This window comes from Mytilus galloprovincialis, chromosome 3, assembly GCF_965363235.1.
Source record: "Mytilus galloprovincialis chromosome 3, xbMytGall1.hap1.1, whole genome shotgun sequence".
Classification (NCBI taxonomy): Eukaryota; Metazoa; Mollusca; class Bivalvia; order Mytilida; family Mytilidae; genus Mytilus; species Mytilus galloprovincialis.
Window position 1 is genome coordinate 66177557 of NC_134840.1, and position 26146 is coordinate 66203702.

The 26146-nt window shown below is 31.8% G+C and overlaps 1 protein-coding gene across 5 annotated transcripts in view; it reads right to left on the reverse strand.

Moving 5' to 3' along the window:
- Positions 1 to 19888, reverse strand: part of LOC143068667 (SCO-spondin-like) — a 48511-nt gene extending 28623 nt beyond the window's left edge. For 4 of the 5 annotated variants that reach the window (XM_076242897.1, XM_076242896.1, XM_076242895.1 and 1 more), the window contains exons 1-20: positions 19825 to 19888; positions 18847 to 19088; positions 18343 to 18495; positions 15987 to 16099; positions 15608 to 15675; positions 14913 to 15154; positions 12821 to 12973; positions 12176 to 12346; positions 11370 to 11540; positions 10828 to 10998; positions 9992 to 10162; positions 7891 to 8061; positions 6408 to 6578; positions 5983 to 6153; positions 5290 to 5460; positions 4288 to 4458; positions 3796 to 3966; positions 3199 to 3369; positions 1765 to 1935; positions 46 to 216 (exon numbers count right to left, since the gene is read on the reverse strand). In XM_076242897.1, the coding sequence (XP_076099012.1) occupies positions 46 to 216; positions 1765 to 1935; positions 3199 to 3369; positions 3796 to 3966; positions 4288 to 4458; positions 5290 to 5460; positions 5983 to 6153; positions 6408 to 6578; positions 7891 to 8061; positions 9992 to 10162; positions 10828 to 10998; positions 11370 to 11540; positions 12176 to 12346; positions 12821 to 12973; positions 14913 to 15154; positions 15608 to 15675; positions 15987 to 16099; positions 18343 to 18495; positions 18847 to 19088; positions 19825 to 19829 (3199 nt within the window). In that variant the 5' untranslated portion in view covers positions 19830 to 19888. Of the gene's footprint in view, positions 1 to 45; positions 217 to 1764; positions 1936 to 3198; positions 3370 to 3795; positions 3967 to 4287; positions 4459 to 5289; positions 5461 to 5982; positions 6154 to 6407; positions 6579 to 7890; positions 8062 to 9991; positions 10163 to 10827; positions 10999 to 11369; positions 11541 to 12170; positions 12347 to 12820; positions 12974 to 14912; positions 15155 to 15607; positions 15676 to 15986; positions 16100 to 18342; positions 18496 to 18846; positions 19089 to 19824 lie in introns of those variants that run through there. The other variant, XM_076242898.1, reaches the window with a different exon arrangement.
- Positions 19889 to 26146: the final 6258 nt, after the last annotated feature.

The following is a 26146-nucleotide window of genomic DNA, read 5'->3' on the forward strand; positions in this document are numbered from 1 at the left end:
CCGTTTAAAAAGAGTTATATTATAATTTATTATCATTATCATTACCTGGACAGTAGTGGTCATTACAAATATCGCCTTCTGTACTGTTTCCTAAACAATTTTCTCCTTCAAATCTTGGTTCAGGATCAGAACAGTTCCTTACTCTTGACCGAAAACCACCACCACAAGACTGTGTACAATTGTCCCATTCTGACCATTTTGTCCAGTTGCCATCCACTAAATGTTGAAATATTTAGAAGTTTAAGAATTCAGGAAATAAAAAGTAAATATCAAAATGAACTTCATTCAATCGCCTAGCGTTTAAAAATGTAACTGTCAAGAGTTGAGAGATATCTTATTACACGATATTTGAGGGAGGGATATTTTTTTAACCTTATAGATTTAAGACGAGATGTAGACAAATTTAATCCAACTTTTCGATGGCAATGTTCTTCCATGGTTACATCCTCAGGCGTGGTCGCCGATTATTGTGACGTCACAAGTGAAAATTCAATAGATTATTTCAAATATTTTGGCCACGAGCATCACTGAAGAGACATGTATTGTCGAAATGCGCATCTGGTGCAAGAAAATTAGTACCGTTAATTTTATTACTACCACTGGGTCGATGCCTCTGCTGGTGGACTATTAGTCCCCGAGGGTATCACCAGCCCAGTAGCCAGTACTTCGGTACTGGCATGAAAATACGGATTTTTTGTGTTATTAAAATTTGCTGTTACAAAATATTAGAAATTATTATAAATTAAGGTAAGGAATGTATCTCCCTCATGCAAAGCTCTGATTCCTTTCACGGATTTGGCTATACTTTTTGGACCTTTTGGATTATAGCTCTTCATCTTTTATATAAGCTTTGGATTTCAAATATTTTGGCCACGAGCATCACTGAAGAGACATGTATTGTCGAAATGCGCATCTGGTGCAAGAAAATTAGTACCGTTAATTTTATTACTACCACTGGGTCGATGCCTCTGCTGGTGGACTATTAGTCCCCGAGGGTATCACCAGCCCAGTAGCCAGTACTTCGGTACTGGCATGAAAATACGGATTTTTTGTGTTATTAAAATTTGCTGTTACAAAATATTAGAAATTATTATAAATTAAGGTAAGGAATGTATCTCCCTCATGCAATGCTCTGATTCCTTTCACGGATTTGGCTATACTTTTTGGACCTTTTGGATTATAGCTCTTCATCTTTTATATAAGCTTTGGATTTCAAATATTTTGGCCACGAGCATCACTGAAGAGACATGTATTGTCGAAATGCGCATCTGGTGCAAGAAAATTAGTACCGTTAATTTTATTACTACCACTGGGTCGATGCCTCTGCTGGTGGACTATTAGTCCCCGAGGGTATCACCAGCCCAGTAGCCAGTACTTCGGTACTGGCATGAAAATACGGATTTTTTGTGTTATTAAAATTTGCTGTTACAAAGTATTAGAAATTATTATAAATTAAGGTAAGGAATGTATTTCCCTCATGCAAAGCTCTGATTCCTTTCACGGATTTGGCTATACTTTTTGGACCTTTTGGATTATAGCTCTTCATCTTTTATATAAGCTTTGGATTTCAAATATTTTGGCCACGAGCATCACTGAAGAGACATGTATTGTCGAAATGCGCATCTGTTGCAAGAAAATTAGTACCGTTAATTTTATTAAAAGAGAGGTGAAAATCAAATTATCAGACCACAATATTTTGAATTGATTTTCAATAAGGTATAGACTTTTCTTTATTAACTATGCAAATGAATAATATGTGTTTACCTGGACAATTGTGCACATTACACATATCATCTTCGGTGACATTACCAAGACATTCATTTCCACCAAACTGAGGTACTGGGTTCGAACATGTTCTGTTTCTAGATTGAAAACCTCTTCCACAAGAGTGGCTGCAGGTGGTCCATACTGACCAATCTGTCCAATTACCATCGACTGAAATAGATATAAACTTAACCTAAGCCTCTTGTATCAATATCACTTTTGTTTCTGGATCCTAATTGCAATTGTGAATGTGTCCTCACATGTACAAGTATAATTCATAATAAAATACTATTTAAATCAATTCTCGACAGACAATGTAATGATTTTGATTATTCTTATTCTTGTATAATCAACACTATGAAATTTGTCACATAAAAAAGTATCTTCTTGTTTTATGTAGCAAATTATTAACTTTATTTAGAATATATCGCATTCAATGATAAATCACCACGGTAAACAATTTAATATTCACAATTTTATGTTCCATGTAAGCTTTTTACAACAAACAAATGAATAGGGAATATTGTACAAAAAACAGTAGTTTTTACGCATTGGTATCCCTTACATAATCCCACTCGTATTTAAAGTATAGGAACACAGGAAGTAGGCGTTTAGCAGATACGAAAAGTGATAAAACGATACAACTCATTTATGTTCAGAGAATAACTAAATATGTAATTGATCTATTCAGTATTTCTTGAGAACTTGTCGAGTTAGACAAATGAACAGACAATATGATTGGTAAATAACAGGTTGATGAGTCTTTATATACTGAATCATTTTATAGCATAGCTTCCTATGATGATCAAATATATTTTAATATTGACGAATATATCCCGAATTTCATATAAGTAGTATGAAATGAAGACAATGGGTATTATGATGATTTACTGTTTGTCCAACATGCCATTTGTCATTTCGTTTGCAACGCATATTGTCAATGTCCCACATAATCATGTTGTAAGACGTGGTTTATTGTACTTATGCATGGTTGTGCCATCATAAATCATAAAGAAAATTGAAACTTGTTTTACAATGTGACAGAGATAACTACAGATATAAATATAGGCAACAGTAGTATACCGCTGTTCAAAACTCATAAATCTATGGACAAAAAACAAAATCGGGGTAACACACTAAAACTGAGGGAAACGCATTAAATATTAGAGGAGAACAACGACACAACATTAAAATGTAACACACACAGCAACGGACTAAGTATTAGACAAATTCCGATGAGAATAACCAATATAACATCAAAACCAAATACATGAATTTGGGATAGAAAAGTACCGTGACACTTCTTATAGTAATGTGAATTCACATTCTATAAATGTGGATATTCAAAAGGAGGTAAAAAAATGAGAAGAGGTATTGACAAATGACATACGATGCTGACATAGGGAAGAAAATCCACTTATGTTATAATAATACCTGGGCATTCATTAGTGTTGCAGTGATTATTCTCGGTATTGTTTCCAATACAGTCTTCACCACCAAATAGCGGTTCAGGATTAGAACATGTTCGATTTCTAAGCATAAGACCTCCTCCACATGACTTGCTACAAATACTCCATTCTGACCAATTTGTCCAATTGCCATCAACTAAATTTAAGATTCAATTAATATGTTTTACTCATATGTCGTTAAATCTGAAGCACATTGTGTAGAGAACTGAATGAATAAAAATAATTGGAGTTATTTAAATACAAGATAACATTTAGATTCCAAATATGGAAACAGAATTTTAACATTATGTCTTTAACTTCACTAAGTGCAACACATTCGTTTCATCTTTCTAAATCTCATCCTTTCCAAGTTACTTCAATATCAGCAAATGGTAGTCATCGGTATTTAAACTATTGATGTGATAAGATAATCGATACTCCCGTGATGTTAGCAGCAATGTCATGTCTTATGAATACAAACTAGTCCGCTTAAAATAACTGCGGCCTCAATTACATTCGGTTCTGTAATGAAATCTTTAAAGTTAGAACATCTGAACATAAATAAATCAAAGACTGAACTTACTTGGACATTTATCGTCACTACACGACTTTGTGTCTGTGGCATTTTCTATGCAGTCTTTTCCGCCAAACTGGGGATCTGGATTTGAACATGATCTATTTCTATAGACTATCCCGCCTCCACATGACACACTACATTCGTCCCACGCTGACCATGTAGTCCAACTTCCATCAACTACAAACGTAAGAAGTATTACACTTAATTTCTTTCATACTTACATTCCATACATAAAAAATCATATTTCCGTTTTAAGTCTTTTAAGGCAAAAATGTTGACCATGATCCATCAACTTAAGAAACAAAATTATCCATTGGTTCATGAAATTGCACAAAAATGCGAACAGTTGAAACATTTATCAAACGAAAGTATGTTAAAATTCATTATAAATAATACTATGTTTTAGTTAGAGTTTTCATACACAAATATCATAAAACATTTCTATCAATGTCTTCTTAATCCATGTATGTGGTAAACTTATCCTTAATACTAACTTACTTGGACAGTATTGACTATTACAGACGCTTATTTCTGTATCATTGCCAAAACAGTCCTCACCTCCAAACTGAGGTTCAGGATTAGAGCAGTTTCTATATTTTGTTTGAATTCCACCTCCACATAATACATCACATTCATCCCAGTCAGACCACTCAGTCCAGTTACCATTAACTAAATTACAAGATGAATATTTGCGTTATTTGTGCGTAAAAAAATAGTATTGTAAATATTTGTGGTGATGATACTGTTAACAAATGAATGGTTGCTATACGGGACATTCATTGTTAATTTCACATGATCAAGACAGACTTAAAAGTGTTTAGATTGTATAATGATAGCTACCTACAAAAAACATATAGAATTCTCAAATGTTTACCACTGTTATCCTATACTGAGATCAAATTTCATTAACAAGAATAATTTTCAAAAGACGCTTGCACGCTTTTGAACTTTCGTCAGAAAAGACCAATCGGAAACCCAGATATATAAAAAGAGTGACGAAGATACCTTTTTCTGCGAAACGTTTATTTTCAATGTTGCGTCGGTAGACGAAATAATTACGATTGACATACTTTGGTAGGATTGCTACGGATGATTCCAACAACAAAAGTAGACGTGGTATACACCATTGTAAAGATAAATCAATTCAGATTTACGATATAACAAGTTTAGAGTGGTTGACAGCGGAGAAATCGACATATAACGGAATTTCGTCACCACCTGACAATTTTTTTTAAAATGCGAGTCAAGTACCTTGTGTTATATTAAGGTATATAGGAATTTTTTTCTGAAACAAGTGCCTGTGCTTAAAGCCCGTCTGGAGTGTCTGGGGTTTATTTCACAGTTTGAACATTTAACTAATGACTTGTTAAATATGCTGAACTTTGTTTTCGCGTTTAGTCATTTTACAGAATTTGAATACATAGATGTGAAACACAGTTCATGTGCAAATAAAGCATATTTTAAGAATTATTTCAAAACACTGTAATATGTACTTCATACTTGGACAGGGGTCATCGTTACAATTCTGCTCTTCACTTTTATTTCCAAAACAATGGGTACCGCCGTACTGTGGTTCTGGATCGCTGCATGTTCTATTTCGTGACTGTGAACCTCTACCACAAGACATACTACAGGCTGTCCATTCATTCCAATTTGACCAGATACCATCAACTGGGAAAATAAAAAAAAACAAACAGTAGTTGAAGAAGATGGATTAAAACCTGGTTTTATAGCTATTTAAATTTAGTTTCTTAATGTTAGCAATCCTTACTTGGACAAACAATTTTGTAACATTTAATATCTTCTAAATCATTCCCATCACAATATTCTCCTCCAAGCTGTGGTTCAGGATTGTTACATGTCCTATTCCTACACTCATGCCATTCGCTCCAATCGGACCAATTCCCATCAACTGATAACATTCAAATTTTATATAATAGAATAAAGACATTAGCGTGTCAACGACAAATTTATAAAGTTCTACTTAAAGACCAAATGTGTTTAGAATATAGATTATAAGAATATCGGTATCCCATGTTTTTACATGAGCGCCACTTAAAAGTTAATTGTAATCGAACCACGAGTGATATCTTAATATCATCACCATATATTTGACTGAAACAAAGTACATAAAACTCTAACATTTACTGTTCTTTAGTTTACATATAAGGAGCAAAAATATTACTGTCTTACTTGGACATAATATAGCATTGCAAATTGCAACTTCAGTATCATTTCCATGGCAATCTTCCCCACTATACTGTGGTATTGGATCGGTGCATGTTCTATTCCGAGTTTTATCTCCACCACCGCATGTTACACTGCATTCTTGCCAACCACCCCAGGTTGACCAGTTCCCATCTACTGTAGAAAGAAACAAAATATTCCTAAGATGATAACATTTCCAATATATTCTATCTTTCCATATGAACAGATAATAAAATTTTTTCCATCTACTTACAACACAAAACAAGCGTAAAGCTCTGATAGAGTATACGTTTTGAAAGCAGTATGTTTTATTTTCATTCCAATTTACATTCTAAGCTATATCATAATTATCTTGACAATCATAACTATTACATAACATACGGTGAATTAATTGCCATTTCATAACATACCTGGACAATCGTTTGTATTGCAGATATCTGTTTCAGTTTCGTTGCCATTGCAAAGTTTCCCACCTAATTGCGGTGAGGGGTCAGTACATGACCTATTTCTTAATTTATAACCTTTCCCACAAGAAATTGTACATTCAGACCACTCATTCCATTCTGTCCATTGCCCATCAACTACAACATATATTATCACAAGCTATAACCCTTGATATATATTGCGTTAAGATAGAAAAACGTTATAATGGATTGTTCAAATTAGTTTGTCAAGTACTTCAAATAGGTTTGTTTGCTCTGACCGGATATTGAAAAAACTGATAGTTGTTTGGGTCTACCAGACGTAATGTGTATCATCTTTAAAACTAGAGGCTCTTAAGAGCCTGTCGCTCACCTTGGTCTATGTGCATACATGTATTAAACAAAGGACACAGATGGATTCATGACAAAATTGTGTATTGATGATGGTGATGTCTTGTAGATCTTACTTTACTGAATATTCTTGCTACTTACAATTTTCTCTATCTATAATAAACTTGGCCCTTTAGTTACACAGAGGAAACTATTTTTTAAAAATTTACAAAAATTTACCAAATCAATGAAAATTGTTAAAAATTGATTATAAAGGGCAATTACTCCTTAAGAGGTCAACTGACCATTTTGGTCATGTTGACTTAATTTGTAGATTTTACATTGCTGAACATTATTGCTCTTTACAGTTTAACTCTATCTATAAAAATATTCAAGATAATAACCAAAAACAGCAAAATTTCTTTATAATTACCAATTTGGGGGGGAGGGGGGCAGCAGCAACCAAACAACTCTTTGTCCAATTCATCTGAAAATTTTAGGGCAGATTAATATTGACTTGATAAACAATTTAACCCCTTGTCAGCTTTGCTCTAAATGCTTTGGTTTCAGAGTTATAAGCCAAAATCTACATGTTCCCCCTATGTTCTATTTTCAGCCATGGCGGCCATCTTGGTTGGTTGGCCGAGTCACCGAACACATGTTTTAACTTAGATACCCCAATGATGATTGTGGCCAAGTTTGGTTGGTTTTTTTTTTTGTAAAAGTTAACGACGACGACGACAACGGACGACGGACGACGGACGACAAGTGATGAGAAAAGCTCACTTGGCCCCTTGGGCAAGGTGATCTAAAAAAGACATGGACATACTTCATTTTCAAACCCCATGAACTAGCCTTGGCTACGAATATGTTCAGTATAAAATTTAGCTATAATGTTTATCCTATGACAATAATACTATTATAATAGTAAAAATAAATACACCTCCTACCTGCTTGAAAAATCAATCGATTTCTTTGCTATTTGTGTATCCAAAGACAATGTATGCCTTATTTTCTCGTATCTCAAATCTTTGAATTTCGAATGTGCTTCAAGGCAAAATTAATATATCTGAATAAATAGTCTATTGATAAGATTTTCTACAACTTGTTACACAAATTATTAACAGTTCACTTTACATACTTGGACAGGAAATGATGTTACAAATTTTCACTTCGTCATCACTTCCTGTGCAACTAGAGCCTCCATTCTGTGGCTTCGGATCAGAACATGTTCTATTTCTTTTAGTCTTTCCAATTCCACAAGTCAATGAACAATCTGTCCATTCACTCCATCCTGCCCACTGTCCATCAACTATGGTCATACAAATTACACATTTTTTAGTTATAATTGTTTTTTGTTAGTGAAGGATTATGATCAGAATATACTTTTTGATTTAAATTTTTCGAAAATGAATAACTACACTGCACAAATCGCAGCATGCATATACAGTTGTTACGCAAAATATAGTTACATCTTTCTAAGAACATCAACATCCTTATCAGTGTAATGCATGTTCATTTTGGTTTTGTCGTACGGATTTCAGAAATATATGAATATTATATAGACTTTTGTTTTATTCCGACACCACATGGTAAGCACCAATCTTTAGAAGAACTAAAACACACCCGCGAAATCGCGGGCATTCAGAGCGTAGTTTAAAGTATGTAAAGTGTTGTTGGAAGAATTTTGTGAAATATTGAATGACTGGAGAATTTCAGCAAAATTATCATAAATCATAGGTTATTGGGGACAGGAAAATGTTTTTTTTTAATCCCTCCTCCTTTATTTCCAAAATTCCCAATGTGTGGTTTTCTATCAATTTCAATATGAATATTCATTTAGTATGTTATGAACATTTAAGTAAGGAGCCTGTACTTCAGTGGTTGTCGTTTGTTTATGCGTTACATATTTGTTTTTCGTTCATTTTTTGTACATAAATAAGGCCGCTAGTTTTCTCGTTTGAATTGTTTTACATTTTCATTTCGGTGCCTTTTAAAGCTGAGTATGCGGTATGGTCTTTGCTCGTTGTTGAAGGCCGTACGATGACCTAAAGTGGTTAATTTCTGTGTCATTTTGGTCTCTTGTGGAGAGTTGTCAACATGGCAATCATACTACATCTTCTTTTTTTTGTAATCAATGAATTTTGTAAAAGATTTAATGACTGGAGAATTTCAGAAAAGGTATCAAAAGTGCACATGAATAATTTTAGCGCTTATCTGTATATTATGAACATTCACTATATAAATAAAGTGTATTTACTTTCAATTCTAAGTTTTCTAATCGATCCATGGTGGTCATTGATATAATATACAGACCCTCTCTATTTAATAAACTCTGTGACCACCGTGGATAGTAAACTTCAAAATGATAGCAGATAGAATTCTGAAAATACACTTTATTCGTAGTATATGTATGTTCAAAGTATACAGAAAAACGCAAACCGGAAGTATAATCTGACTTAAAATTTTGTCCAATGACGGGACAATATCCGGATGCCCTTTTTCTCGATTTTCTCCCAAAATAACTCAATCTGAATAATCATATGAATGGATGACAAATGCGACTATGCACTGTACCTATAGGACACAGAGGCGTGTTGATTAATTTATTGTGGAAAGAAGAGAAGCGACACCCAAAATGAGGTCTTCTCGTTTAATAGTATAGATAAGAATCAAATTACTGTACATGACAGTATCAATTGAAAAAAGTAAAATCACAAAAATACTGAACTCCGAGCAAAATTTAATCGTAAAGTCCCTAATAAAATGGCAAAATCGAAAGCTCAAACACATCAAACAAATGGAAAAACTGTCATATTTCGTACTTGGTACGGGCATTTTCAAATGTAGAAAATGGTGAATTGAACCTGGTTTTATAGCGTTAAACCTCTCACTTATATACAAGTCGCATCAAATTCCGTTATATTTACAGCTAAGGCTCCGTGTTGGGGACCGTTCTTTGACCTATAATGGTTTAGTTTTATAATTGTGACTCGGATGGAGAGATGTCTCATTGTCACTCATATTATATCTTCTTATTTCTATACCTTCCAGTAAAACGCAGATAAGTTGATACATGCAATGTTTTAATCTATTATATATGAGCATAATTCACTCATTTTTATTGGTCTTTCATATCATAGCATTATATATAATATTGTAGTTTGTTTCGAATTTTCTTGAAATGAATGTGTATAAGGACAATATCATCATTTCCCTTAAAAATCATATGTGAAACATACTTGGACAAGGAATACTGTCACAGTTTTTGAAATCAAGATTATTCCCAGTACAATTTTGTCCACCATACTTCGGTTCAGGGTCATTACATATCCTCATTCTGTCTTGTGACCCTATTCCACATGACTTGGAACATCCAGACCACGTTGTCCATTCTGTCCACCCACCATCAACTAAATAAACAAATTATTCTAGGATAAATATCGATTTTTTTTTACATTTTACGTACGGCTTTACTGCATCTAGATGCGCTAAACAATTTTTTGTTGTCCATCTCCTTGTTCTGATTTAAATCTAAAGTGAAACTTAGAAATGTATTATGTTTAACTCTATCAAATAGAGTTCCACTTACAGACTGTATTCTCTTTCGGTCATGGTCAATTCTGAAAAAAAAAAAACGGTTCGGACGCACAAAGTTATTTAATTTTATTTTCGTCAGTTACTACCATTCTCGATAGGACTCCTGGTAGACTAATTGTTCCAAAAAATATCATCAGATCAGTAGCCAGTGTTTGGTATTAACCCGATTAATATACTATTCGTCTAAAGTTGTTGAAAAATTCTGTCAGAAACTATGGTTTCAACTTTATCATGCAGAGTTGAATTTAGATAAATTATTATCCTGGTACGTCCTTTTTCCTTTTTGGTAACATAGTTCTTTACGTGTCTAAGTATTTGTAAATCCCTGGGTAACAAATAATTGGGTATGAACTTTCCTGATGAAGGTTTTACAATTTCGCACAACATTTATGAAGTGTTTGTTATTCTGTAGAAATGAATCCTGAACATTCCCTTTCAATTAAATAACATACACAGTCAAAATTAATCACTTAAATACCTGGACAAAATTCGACTCCACATTTATCCGATTCCTCTACATTGCCATTGCATTTCTTTCCTCCAAACGTAGGCTCTGGGTTAGAACATGTCCTTTGCCTTGTCGTGATTCCACCATCACAGGATAGGGAACAATCAGTCCATGCGTTCCATTCTGACCAGCTTCCATCAACTGAAATAACGTTATCCATAAGTAAAAATGCTTCCATTTGAAATACATACAATGCAAATGAAAATTTTATTTTTAAATTTGAAAATAAATTCTATAGTATTACAATTGCAAAAAGAGTCATCTATTGGATAATGTGCGTATGCATACTGTCTACATAATTTGTGTTCTTCAACTTGAAGTCATATCTTTACGATTTACCATTGCTATTGTTCGTAACATTATACTTTACACATTTTTTTTTCGAAAATAGAGGATGTTGAAGTAGCAACGTATTAAATGACATAGTTTTTGATTTAAAAAAAAGAGAAAGAAATGAACATCTTGTACTTTAACTGAAATGTTCTTCTGATAATTATTAAACAAAATGTTACCTGGACAAGGTTGGTCATTACATATGCTTGATACGATTTTGTCACCGACACATGTCCGTCCACCGTATTGAGGACTTGGATTAGAACAAGACCTAGATCTTTCCTTCCTACCTCCGCCACAACTACCAGAACAGTCAGTCCATGAGATCCATTCAGACCACATACCATCAACTGAAAAATATAAATATAATTATCGAATGAATTCAATTCATTTCCCCTTCTGAATTAACTTCGAGTTCGGTATTTTTGTTATAATTTTTTCAATTATTCAAACCGAAATACTGACCCTTCCTGAGCATAGACTTAATTTTTCATTCAAGTTTGTATTGCATTTTGTTTTGATCTTAGTATTGTTACTGTCAATATATTTTATGATATTTTGAATTTTTGAAATTTTGTCGGTCATTTTAACATCGAAGTATCATCACTTCAGTGTTTTCTAGTCTTTGCAACATATAATGGGCAGAAGTAAAGTGCAAACTTTGACTATACCTTTTTTTATATTAAAAATGTCTTCTGAATAATCTAGTTTTCAATTTTCTATCACATGAGTTATTAATAAATCATACATGTGACGCATGTACTCATATTTATATTCATGAACAATAAAAAAAAATATCTATTTTTGACTATCATGTCTTTTGTTTGTTTGTTGTTGCGTTGAAGATAATTATCAGTAATGATTTTACTTGTAATAAAAAGAATTTTAACAAACAACATGCTTCTTCGTAAATATAAAAAAAAATGTCTGACATTGATTTTTTGTAAAGTTATGAATTTCTCAATATAAATGAAGTGTACTTTACTGGGACAATCTCTCTCTTGGCACTTTTCATTATCAATGTGGACACCAATGCAATTCTGACCACCAAAGGACGGAGACGGATTGGTACACTCTCGTTTCCTTTTCTTTACTCCCATGCCACAAGACATACTGCATTTCTCCCAGTGATTCCACTCTGTCCATTTTCCATCAACTGTATATAACAATGTATAGAGTTTTTGTTTTTCTTTTAGTTATTCAATATTAAAACTCTTATTGAATAATTTTTGGGTATATAATGTATTGGTTTTGTTCATAATAGAGCGTTGGTTTTTAGTCGTTGTTTTTAATTTACTGTGTCTTTGGTGGAGAGTTGTCTCAATGCAAAGCATAGCACATCCATTATGTATATATGCACACAAGTTATTACAGAATTAGTAGATGTTAATTCTGGCTATTTCTTTCGTAAGCCTACGTCTCTTTCACATATATCCTATATAATAATGTTGATATTGATCATTTCAATTATAAATTTATTCACAAAATGTAACTCATAAGATTGAGACCAGAATCCCTTATAACTGTTCTTTCCATATTGTTTTCTAATTTTTACTCAAAATCTTTAAAAAAAATGTCGATTTAAGATGATTTAAGATAATTTAAGGTAATTGGTAAATATAAAACGAACCTGGACAAGGATCGGATTTGCAAGCCTGTACTTTAAGTTCATTCCCGTCACATAAATGATGTTGTATATCAAAATCCGAACAATATCTTATACGTTTCTGAATACCTTCCCCACATGAACTACTGCACGTTGACCAGTTTGACCATTCCACTTCTAATTAAAATGTTTTTACATAATTAAAGATTCTAAATTGAGGGAAGAAGGTAAAAAGGTGACAATCAAAAGTCATTACATTGCAGTCGTTAACTTCTATGTCATTTTTGTCTCTAGTGGAAAGTTTTCTCATTGGCAACCATAAATATCTTATTTAATAAACATGGCTAAAAAATAAACAAAGAAAATATCTAGTTTAAGCATAAATATTTTGTGCTGTGAAATGTTTAAAAGTATTGTGCTTTTTTTGGTTTTTAAAATTCATAAAACAGACACTCTTTCATATGTGATTGACAATTTCTTTTTTTTTTTTTTTACTTTGAATTTTCGTTCAAGCTTCAGCTATTTAGAATATTGGTAAAATATATGTATTGGGATACTTATATATATATATATGAGTCTAAAAGATTGTGTAACAATACCGATAAATAGATGGAAAACAAAACACTAAAAAATGTTGAATATCATCGCACAAAGATGGAGACTGAACAGATGATATAAATTATACAATAATTGCAAATATTTCGGCTCAACAAATGGCCTTCGTCAGTGTTAAATGTTTTAACAACACTGATATATAATGTATAAGGTGTAAACATCGATCATTAATAATACAGGTAAGTTTTGGTCGATTGATTTTAATCCAAAATCCTGCATATCATAATATAAACATTAGACTGTAAATGTAATTATTTCTTTCTATTGATTCCCTCTGGATGGAGGACGCCCAGTTCTTTTATCCAAAACCTCTCCCGATTCTCTCTTTGCCTATGTTGCCATGTACAAGCTTCAGCTATTCAGCTTCCCCAGAAACAGTCTGCTAACTTACAGAGAAAAACAGAAAAGTAAAAGAATCACATGTGTGCTCACTTACCATCCATGCCTGAGAAATAGTTTCAAGACCATTCGTGATCATTGGACAGCAATCGAGAAAAATTCTAAGTTATCCAAAATCTTTCCTGAGCCGCCCATGATTGCCTTAAAAAAACCTAACAACCTGAGAAATATACTTGTCCGTGCTGACCTTTCCAAACCTAACCATACTGTAGGGAATTGCCAGCCTTGTGGGGATAAGCGTTGCAAATGTTGCAACCAATTGCAGAATTCATCAACATTTCACAGTATGACCACAGAAAAGACATACAAGATCTTCTGCAATGTCAACTGCAAAAGCTCAAACGTGATTTACGTTCTTGAGTGTCCTATATGTGGTCTCCAATATGTTGGTGAATCTATGCAGCCATTTCACAAACGCCTTAATGGCCACAGGAGTGACCTCACAAAAAACCGTACATTCCTGTCAGCCAACACTTCAGGTTACCAGATCACAATCTGAAAGATTTTTATCACATGAAGATCCTTGTGATCGAACAGTATTGTACATGTCAACATAAGCAAAGAGAGAATCGGGAGAGGTTTTGGATAAAAGAACTGGGCGTCCTCCATCCAGAGGGAATCAATAGAAAGAAATAATTAAATTTACAGTCTAATGTTTATATTATGATATTCAGGATTTTGGATTAAAATCAATCGACCAAAACTTACCTGTATTATTACTGATCTATGTTTACACCTTATACATTATATATCAGTATTGTTAAAACATTTAACACTGACAAAGGCCATTTGTTGAGCCGAAATATTTGCAATTATTGTATAATTTATATCATCTGTTCAGTTTTTCCATCTTTGTGCGATGATATTCAACACTTTTTAGTGTTTTGTTTTCCATCTATTTATCAGTATTGTTACACAATCTTTTGAACTGATACAATTTTTCCTGTTTGTGTAGTATTGTCAACTCTGATGAACCAATACCTATTAAGTTTACTGGTTGGTAGATTCTTATAGACTATATATATATATATATATATATATACGTATCTATAAACATATGCTTGTTAATTTTATCAATTGCTATTTTTACCAGTAAACTCACTTGTAAGATATTTATGTTTATCCGGAAGTTCAACGGTTCCAGGAACATTAGCCATTTCCAGTGTTATATTGATGCTCTTAATGTTAACTAAAAAATCTCGAATTAAATAGTATAGCTTGTCGGTTTTAACAACTTTTGGAGACTTCTTTTTAATGATGTCCTCTACTATATTTTCGGTGTCAATCGGTGAGTTCTTTAAGAAATCCAGATTAAAGAAGATTCCAACTTTACCATTAATATTACTGTAAAAAAATCATTCAATATTAAAGTTTGGTTGTACCAGTCATTTGAAATTCTATTTAAAATGATATACCACATTCTAATTTTACGGTATTTCTTTTTGGAAAGCACGTGCATAAAGATATGATCATTGAACCTATAAATGATTGTTGTCTTAATTGATATCAATTTATACTAGCAAACCGAATGACATCAATATCCTACATCCTTACTATTTTGTATTCCACAAGACCATGCATTTGTCGGACTGAATATGACGTGTAAACATTTAAGCCATTAGTTGTGTACTGATTTATGCGTTAGTGTAAATGAACATGACTTAATTAGTATCTGTTATTAGCTTTCAATTACTTCGAGTACTCATAATTTTGTTTGTCTTCATTTAATTGATTTTGAGCATCGTGCCGATTTGACTGTCATAGTGAGTTCTGCAAACAAAATACAAAAACACTTACATCATATTGATAACATCACACTTGACGAAATGTGAAGCCAGGTCACTTGAGAGGAAATATCTATACATCTGAAAAAATCAAAACATTTGTCGTAATATCTCATGTTAATATTCAATCGTCACAAAGGCATGTTTGTGTTATTGCTCTTGCTGCTGTTATCACTGATGTTAAATAAAAGTTATCACACCTTCTCATTTCATGATTATATGTAATAAAATTAAAACTTATAGATCTAAATCTTTTTATATTAATCAATAATGGCATTATTTTGAGTCGATATGGTGTGCAAACAAAAACCTACAGCTAAGATGAACCTTATACTTAAGGCTATCTCAATAAAATTGTCACATCTTGTCATACTTTTCTAATCATTTCTTACGATATAGCATAGAGGTTTTGCTATGGAATGAAACTCATCGGATGAACTATCCTTCAAAACATCATTAAACTCTTCGTTGTCAATAATTAAACTGCTATGTGCTCGAAGGAGGGCTGAAACATTAAAAAGGAATATTTTATACCAGGTTATGCAACCGTTAATATCACTATTTAATAGGTTTCGTGATATGTTTTGCTGAAAAATCTCTTAAATACAGATAAAACAATATACATGAATATCTATGCCAGTAAAAATATTTCTTATACCTCAGATATAAATCATCATTTGGTCTTACCGAAATATATCATTGCTTTCTACAACAGAATTTGATAGAACTGAAATTCCTGAAAAAAAAACTGAAAGCTTCTATCGGGATCTTCTATGGCAATTTCCTGTTTAAATCTTGAAAATATATAAGGTAAAGAGGCTTAATATATCTCAGAACTATTGTTTAGTTTGGATAAAGAATGAATGAATGAAAAATATACATGGACCCTTTCCTACTTTGAAAAAAATGACGCCTTGCGATAGGAGAAATCTTCAAAAAAGTAAAAACACAAAAATACTGAACTCCGAGGAAAATTCAAAAAGGAAAATCAAAAATCAAAAGGCAAAATCAAAAGTCCAAGCACATCAAACGAATGGATAACAACTGTCATATTCCTGACTTGGTACAGGCATTTTCTAATGTAGAAAATGGTGGATTGAACCTGGTTTTATAGCTAGCTAAACCTCTCACTTGTATGACAGTCGCATCAAATTCCATTACATTGTCACTGAAATTCCATTACAAAATGTCAGTGATATTCCTTTATGAGGTTCTAGGTTGGGGTAATTCATTTCTGTATTCTTTAATTTTTTATGTATTTTTCTCTTAGTTTTATATTTTTTGGCCACTATCCTCTTTTCTTTTTTTTTGTTTTTTTTTGTCCATTTTTCTCTATTTTTGTCCTTTACTTTATATTCTGTAAAACCCCATCCACAATCTCCTTTACAAGCGTTGCCTAACAAATGGAAGGAATGAGTGATAAATTGTACACCAAGAAAAATACAAAGCTGTTAAAAATAATAGACTTAAATAAAACGTTAAGTATTAAAGACTGAATTTGTAATATTCTTAGTAAAACGGCTGATGACAATACGGTAAAAGAAACAATAAACTGTTGACACAAAGGTATGTCTTGGTAATAACGAAAATTTCTAAATGTTAAAAATGAAAGGCTGCAATGTATAACTAGCTGTAACCTTTGAAAATGAAATGATTGACATCCAAAATACAGTACAAATATTCAAAGTTAATGAAAAGTAATTTGGGATAGGACCAAATAACATCCATGGAAATGCCATATGCCATTGCTTATATACAAACTTATTTATTTATCATTCTGTGACATCATTTGGTTTCGGTGGTTAAAATACAAGTTATCTGTGGTATTCGGTTTTCAAGCAGTTCATTGGATTTTTAAATGAAAAAAGTATTCCATTTGATGTTGTGATTTTTTTCGGTGATAAAATACAAAAAAGTGACGCACGTGACTTTATAGGCGTTATAAAATATGTGAATCACACTTTATTACCAAAACAAATAAACTCGTTTTTACTATAATTGTTGTGGTGGCTTATCAATCTCTATGAAAATAAATACATGTTCCAAATAAGCAAAAGAGGCTTGTCACAGTTAATGAAAATTGACAATGATGGATATTCGAGGGCAGCATGAGTATATTTGTACTTTTATTATGATCTGAATGACATTTATTGTATACGCTTAAGTTAGTACTGTTGTTTATTTAAATGTTTTATCACATACTTCTTTGTATAAAATTAAACGATGAACATTATGTTTGTTCTTTAAAATAACAATTTAATATGTACTTTTGATGTGTTCCCTTTTTTTAATCTTTGGAAAGGGAATAACTTTCAGTTTCACCTTTTAAATTTGGTCAAGATAAAAACTTGATTACACAATCAGGAATATAACACTTGTTTTCCATTCGCTTGATGTGTTCGGGCATTTGATTTTTTCGTTTGACAAATGACTTCCTATTTAGAATTTTTCTTGGAGTTCTGTACTTTTTAATTTAATTTTTAATATTCCCAATTGTATGTTTATTGCTTCAATGTAGTCTATAAGTACATTAGGGACGTCAACCGCCAATAACCAATCACTCAATCTGTATGTAGCATCTAAAATCACCTCAGGTTTTAGTGGAGAACTTTTTGATTTTTATTTTTCTGTGTATTTGAGAATATTCATGCTTTTTTTTTAATTTCTTTTGGTCGTGTTGAGGTCTGTTCTTTCTTTGATATATGAGTAATAACTTTCCCATTATATTTGCTTATCTTTAATGTTTACCAGGACAAGGATTATGTTGACAAGCTTGCTCGTCATATTCATCCCCATCACATAAATGATTTTTGATATCAAACTCCGTGCAATTTCTAGTACGTTTCTGGATACCTACACCGCAGGTTTTACTACATTCAGACCATGTCGACCATTCTACTTCTGAATTAGAACATTTTTAATGAATTGATAATACGTTAAGTAGTAGTTTACAACAGGGGAATAAAACAAGAAAAAAATATCAAAGACAGTAATTCGAATAAAATAAACGTCACTAAATTGAAATCAAAAACAGAAAAAAAAAACATCAGCACAAATGAGTAATTTTGAAATTCATAAAACCATTAAACTTGATTTTTTAAAGTTTTGCTGAAGGTTTTTAGCAGCTTTAACTAATTACTTGATCACTTTTTTCAACTTAATGTAATTTTAATAATAGAATATTAAAAGATATAAGTGTATGATTCATTAGCGTGAATTCTATCAACATATATCTATTACCAGTAAACTCACTTGTAAGATATTTATCTCTATCCGGAAGTTCAACAGGTCCAGGAACATAAACCGTTTCCAGTGTTATTTTTAAGCTCTTAACGTAGACTAAAAAATCTCGAATTACAAGGTACAATTTGTCGTTTTTAACGAGTCTTCCAGATTTCTTTATAATGATGTCCTCTATAGTCTTTTTGCTATCAGTCTGTGAATTCTTCAAGAAATCAAGGTCAAAGAAAACTCCAACTTTGCCATCAACATCACTAAAAAGAAATAAATCGTCTTGTATAATGTGAAAATACAGTTTTAAAACCAGCAGCGGTATTGACCCAGCGGAAGTTATTATATAAGCGGTACCAATTTTACTTTTCCATATTTTCGGGACAATTAATGTGTCTTAAGTAATGGATGTCTAGAGTGATGCATAAGGCCAAATATTTAAAATCAAAAATCCTAATACATAAGTTGAAGAACTGATCAAACGAAATTGGATCAAAAATATAGTCACAAGCATGTTTAACCTAACACACTCTACATGTAACTTTTATATGTCAACAGACTGTAGTTTAGTGGTTGTTGTTGGTTACTGTCTATTTAAAAATTTAGAATAGAAATTGTGAATGTGTCAAAGAGACAACAACCCGACTAAAGAGCAGAAAACATAATTTATTTACTTTTCCGTTTATTTACCTTTAATAAATCAGGCCATAGATTTTTATTTAATTATTTCTCAAGAACTTGAATTGTTTGAAATTTTTTAATTTTGGGGCTTTTATAGCTGACGGTATGGATGTTGCTCATTATTGAAGACCTACCGTCATATATATCTACTGAAATCCTTTTCATATGACCTATATAAGATATTTGCAGCATTCGAAACCAAACCAAATATCCATTTTCTTAATACAAATATATATAAGACGCTACCAAAATAACAGAATGAGCAACACAAAGCCCATCATCAACGTGATATTAATAAAAAAATACAATAATACTTACACCATTTTAATAACATTACACGTAACAAAATATGAGGTCAATTCACTTGTTAGGAAATACTTATGCATCTGCAAATAACAAGAAATTCGTCATTATTCTATAACTATAACTAACATACAAGTGGGAGGTTTGGATAGCTATAAAATCAGTTGTAACCCATCATTTTCTTCGGCAAATACCTTTTGCCATGTAGGAAATATAAGAGTTGTTTTTCTCTAGTTCCGTTAATTGATAGTGTTGATTTCGTCAGTTTTTATGGTATATACATGGACTTCCACTTTTTTTCTTTTGCCTTGGAGTTTGGTATTTCTGTTATTAGTATACCTTCATAATGTATTGTAGATTGTAGATTGCAATTGTTAGATTTGTGACACTTATATTTATATTCAAATGCAAACACTTTGGATTTTTAAAGGTGTTGCAGCTGTTATCATTGAGGTAAACAGTTGTTCATATATTTTTTTGTTATTTGAAGAAGAAACATTAATGGCGTGTTCTTCTAATCAGAATTAATTAATCGAAGACCATCTGATGTTATCCAGTATTATATCTTTAGTATACTATACTATGCAACAAAGCTGCAAGCAAGATAAAACTATCACTTTAAGCTATTTTATGTTAATTTTCACATTTTATAATAGTGTTCTGAAAAATCCTTGCCTCATTACATAGTGGTTTCGCAATGGATTGAAATTCATCAGATGTAATGTCCTTCAAAGCATCATGGAATTCTCTGTTGTCAATTATTAAACTAATATGCGCCCTCAGCAGTGCTGAAAAATAAATATTTATTTATTTATATCATTATTAAACTAATTTCATCAATCATTGTTTATATTTCTTAAAAATGTCTACTTAATTCACCATTTTAATCCATGGGAGCTATTATTATATGCAGTTTTATTTATTCGAGTGAAAGGAATTCTTGTATGGAAGACAATAATCATCCGTTTTATAGGCTAAATGTATTGTGCTTTTCCATGTCAGCATTTGACAAGACTGTGAAATCCCAAAAACATTAGAACGGGGTTGTGAAGATTCCATCCGTCCTCCTATGAGTCTTTTTTAAGTGACGGAAAATGTGACGGTTAAGAGACGAACTATATCCCAATCCGTACGTTTAAATTGGATGAAGGATAGATAAATGCAAAATATATCTCAACCCTTTATAAAAAAAAATGTTTTAAATTTTGGACGTCTTCGATAGGAGATATCTCTAATCACCTAAATGCTACTCTAAGTTCTATTAAGCGTTGCTAAACAAATTCAAAGAGTCAGTAATAAATTGTACATATATAAAAAGCAAGAAAGTGTAATGGTAGATGATATTAAATGGTTACATATACAAGGCCGATACTGTAAAATTTTAAGTACTTTAGCGGACGATAGTTGGGCCAGGTCTCGCCTTTTTTTACGAGTAAAACGATGCAAATGCTGAAATTCAAATACAACAATATGAGACTAGAGGGTTGGCCAAATAATCTTCATGGACATACTATAATTATGTCATTGCAAATACAAATGCTTACGAAATACCATTAACGTCCAAATAGTCGAAGCGATATAAAGACAATCACGCCGTGTATTATAGATGCTTGAAATAGCTAGTACTTTCGTGTACCTATTTACACTCTTGCTAGTTTATAAGCGTAATTAAAGGTAAAACAAATATAGAGTAAATCGCATGCAATCTCTACATGACAAAGTAGTCCATTTGATGTGGTGAAAATTTATTCTTAAAATTAGACCTTTCTAACTCATAAACATTATAAATAATGTGAAATAACAGTTAATAGCCAAAACAATAAAAACATATTATTATTATTTTTGTAATGGCTTATCAATTTTTATGACCATAACAACATGTTTGAAAAAGGCAAATGGGTTTTGTTACAGTAAATGAAAACTGACAATGATAGATTTCCGCGGGCAGAATGGTTAAATTTGTACTTTAATGTAATCTGAAATTTTGAAATAATATGTTCTTATGAGAGAGCAGAAACATATGTTAAAAACCAATGAGAAAACAAAAATGAAACTGTGTAATCATAAGTGAAGGGTTACTCTCGGGGTTACTTTGTAGGTGTTTTAATGCTTATCATGATTAGATCTAACAGAGGGTACAATGACATTTATTGAATACGTGCATGTTAGCGCTGTTTTTTTAGAACGTCTTTATTGTTAACTAATCGTAATTGATTGCATAAGATGTGATTCTCTTTTAAAGATTATATGATTAACATTCTCTAATCTCTGTAAATTAAATGTTAACTTAATATAGGTTTGGGATCGCATTTAAGATGTGCATTTATCTTATCTCAAATCCAAATAAAAGGAATGCGTTCTTGTTTGAGATTTAAAAAACTTGTTAAGATCAAAATCTTTACAAATGTACTTTTAAGTTGTAAATTAGAAACAACAGCAAACTACCGACCTTCACACTTAATGATTAAATCAATTCGTTTATTTTTTTGAATTTGTCAGGTTTTATGGAATTTCTTCCTATGTGAATTTAACTTGGAATTTGCTATTTTGGTTATAGGATTTTATGGACAAAGGTTATTTAATATCAGTGTCTTTAAAGACAACTATGTCTATGATTAATACAGTTTTACTATAGAGTTTCGAATGATGTTAGGGTAAATTCAAATGTGGAACGGGTGCTTGTAAAGAAGTTTAAACCTAACCTCGCCGTAAGGCTATGGACAAGCAGTTTTTTTTTCAGACTCTCCGTTTTCCTGCTTTTTGTTCATTACTACTGTCTCGAGATTCCTTAATTTTTTTTTACAGATATAGCCTTTGTTAGACATTACGCTGTTTATTGTATGAATTATTTTAAATGTTCTTCAAAACTAAAATAAAATGTTGGCTAGTTGACATTGTGGAAGGCCACAAGACGGGTGCCGCATGTGGAGCAGGATCTGCTTACCCTTCCGGAGCACCTGAGATCACCCCTAGTTTTTGGTGGGGTTCGTGTTGTTTATTCTTTAGTTTTCTATGTTGTGTCATGTGTACTATTGTTTTTCTGTTTGTCTTTTTCATTTTTAGCCATGGCGTTGTCAGTTTGTTCTAGATTTATGAGTTCGACTGTCCCTTTGGTATCTTTCGTCCCTCTTTTGTAATTGAACACCATCGCTCTAACGTCCCACGGTCTCAACAAGTCTTGAAAATTAAGGCCGTCAGATGTCCAAAACCATTTTTGTCCTGTACCAAGTCAGGAAAATGACTATTGTTATATTATAGTTCATTTCTGTGCTGTTACATTTTAGTGTTGTGTTTCTGTTGTGTCGTAGTTCTCCTCTCATATTTGATGTGTTTCTCTCAGTTTGTAACCCAGATTTGTTTTTTTTCTCAATCGATTTATGAATTTTGAATAGCGGTATACTACTGTTGCCTTTATTTAGACTTTAAAAACTCATCATAGATACCAGAATTAAATTTTGTATTTACGCCAGACGCGCGTTTCGTCTACAACAGATTCATTAGTGACGCTCGAATCCAAAATATTTAAAACAAAACACAAATAAAGTACGAAGGTGAAGAACATAGAGGACCAAAACTAAAAGTTTTGCCAAATACAGCTGAGGTTATCTTTTCCTGAGGTAGAAAAGCCTTAGTATTTCAAAAACTCAGAAGTTTTGTAAGCAGTTAATTTATAAATATGACCATATCAATGACAATTCATGCATAACTTGTCGTGGATAATTTTTTTTAAAGCAGCTGCCTACCAGATAATTACAAAACATGCAAATTTTAGTGAAAACCCGATTTTACCGATGTAAGGGAAACAATCATTATCGAGTTACATATGTTTATCGCAGATGATCAACTGTCTTTGCTTGATATATTTTGAAACCTTTCTATCGTTGATAGGAAAAAACACGTTTAATACTTTTTCTTTCAAAAATTAAATTGTAATTTCATATCTATAAATCATTCAAGTTATTATTTATTTTAAGGAAACTAACCTCTAAAGTATTATATAACAGTGAATTATGGGAATTTTAGACTGATGTGTGCTGTTAATGCGTCAAAGCACTGCATCTTATCATTCTTAAAAGAACATCAATTACTTAGATTTACAACATGTGTTTTAATGCAAGTATAAATCTCCATCCGTCAATGTTATCAATCTTAGTTCTAAGCTTGAAGCACTAGATTTGACATGACCATGCCGAAAGGTATTCTAAAAAAGATTGTAGAAAATATTTGGAGATAGTATTTCAAAGTTTTAAATTTGTAAAATTCTACAAGTTGTCGTAAAAATAAGATTATTGCGATTTTATGTAATTTTTCTTCTTCGATGAAAAATATCTTGCTGTGAAGTGAAAAGATATTGACGTTTAGAGGAGCAGGGACTGATAACCTGAAGCAGCTGAGTTTACCCCAGTTTGAGATGGGGTTTATATATCGCCTTCTGTGAATTAGGTGTCGGGGTGTTATAGTTGGTTTCCTGAGACTTTAAGTCCGCAGTGAAACTGGCTTTGTGCGTTTATAGTATAACAAATAACTATTCTTATATTTTCTAATACGGAAACATTTATCCCTAAAACAGAAAAGTATGGATTATTTATAAAGTGTTTTGAATACGTCTTTATCGTGTACGTCTCTGATAAACTGTAACAATGAATTTAAAAAAATTGAAAACAACACGTTTAATAATTCTATGTGTCCGAAGCACTCTTCTGGATTTACCTTCATCAGGAACGCTCAAAGCCAAACATTTGAAATCTGATAAGTACCGAAACCGTTGAAGAGCTATATGACAAATATACCTTAAATAAATAGCCAAATTCATCTAAAGTCAACTTTGCCTGAGGGAGTTGAAACCTTAGTTTCTTAATAATTTCAAAATTTATAAACGGACAGTTTTAGAAAAGTTAGTTAAATCATGCCAGTTCCGAAGTACTGACTACTGAGCTGATGATACCCTCGGGGACTGATAGTTCACCAGCAGAGGTATCAATTCAGTAATGTAAAAAAATGAAAAGATTTAAGATGCACATGATTCACCCATACAATTTTCTACAATTGCTTATATTTTTCCTTGTTAAAACGCTCATTCTGACTTTGAACAACTTTCTTAACATTATTTATCAGCTTTTTTGCAGTTCCCGTAAGTGTTTAGGTAAAAAAAGTAATCATATATATATGTTGTGTACAAGTTGTCATTTTATACAAATTATAATTTGTACAAAAATATCGTACAAATTATAATTTGTATTTTGACTTTGTACAAATTACAATTTGTTTAAAAAATTTCACTTATAACTTGTACAATATTTTATAGCATGGATTTTGGTATTAAAAAGCATTTATTTAAAAAAAAAAGAAGATGTGGTATGATTGTCAATGAGACAACTTTTCACAAGAGACTAAATGACACAGAAATTAACAACTATAGGTCACACTATAGAATACTTATTCAATGACCACACATTAAACCTTCTTTTCAAGATCTAAAAAATACGTAAATGGAGACTGGAAATATAATTGAAACATGCATGCCATGAATTACACAAGAATCTTGACCTTGTGATAATTCTGATATATTAATAATAATTGGCCTCTTTGAACTATTAATAACTGAAAATCGAAAAAATAATTCATTTATCCTTTTTATTTTCTGGAACATTACCGATTTAATTCAAGGGCAAAATAAGCCAATATTTGTACAGAAAGCAAATAAAATATGCGAAAAAGGTTCTTTAATTGGTCTTGAAAAAAAAAATCTCAAATTCTACTCTATAGATTTTGCTTTTAAAAAAACTATATTATTACTGGTTGTTGGTGTGTGAATTTCTATTTTAATGATGTAAAATAATCATGAGGTCACCAACTTCGTTTTTACGGTATACATTCCTTTTCGATTTTCAGTTACAATTCATGTAATTCAATGATCCAAATTTACATGTAAAATTATACCAATAGATGTGAAATAGCCGATTTTCAATTCATTGACCTTATTACGTGTCAGAAAACAGATCTAGAACTTGATGTTGGGGGGATGTCATTAAATCTTGGGGGTATTTATTAAAGAGAGAAAAGAGGAACGAAAGATACCAGAGGGACAGTCAAACTTTTAAATCGAAAATAAACTGACAACGCCTGGCTAAAAATAAAAGAAGACAAACAAACAATAGAACACATGACACAACGTAGAAAACTAAAAAATATAAAATGTTTGGATAAAATATAAAGTAATAAGCACAAAATTTTGTGAAATTCACAATGCCATAGTTCATTCATGAATATGCTCAAACAAATACAGAACTTTTTTTTATATTGTATTAAGGTTAATTGTGTGGTCATTGAATAAAAT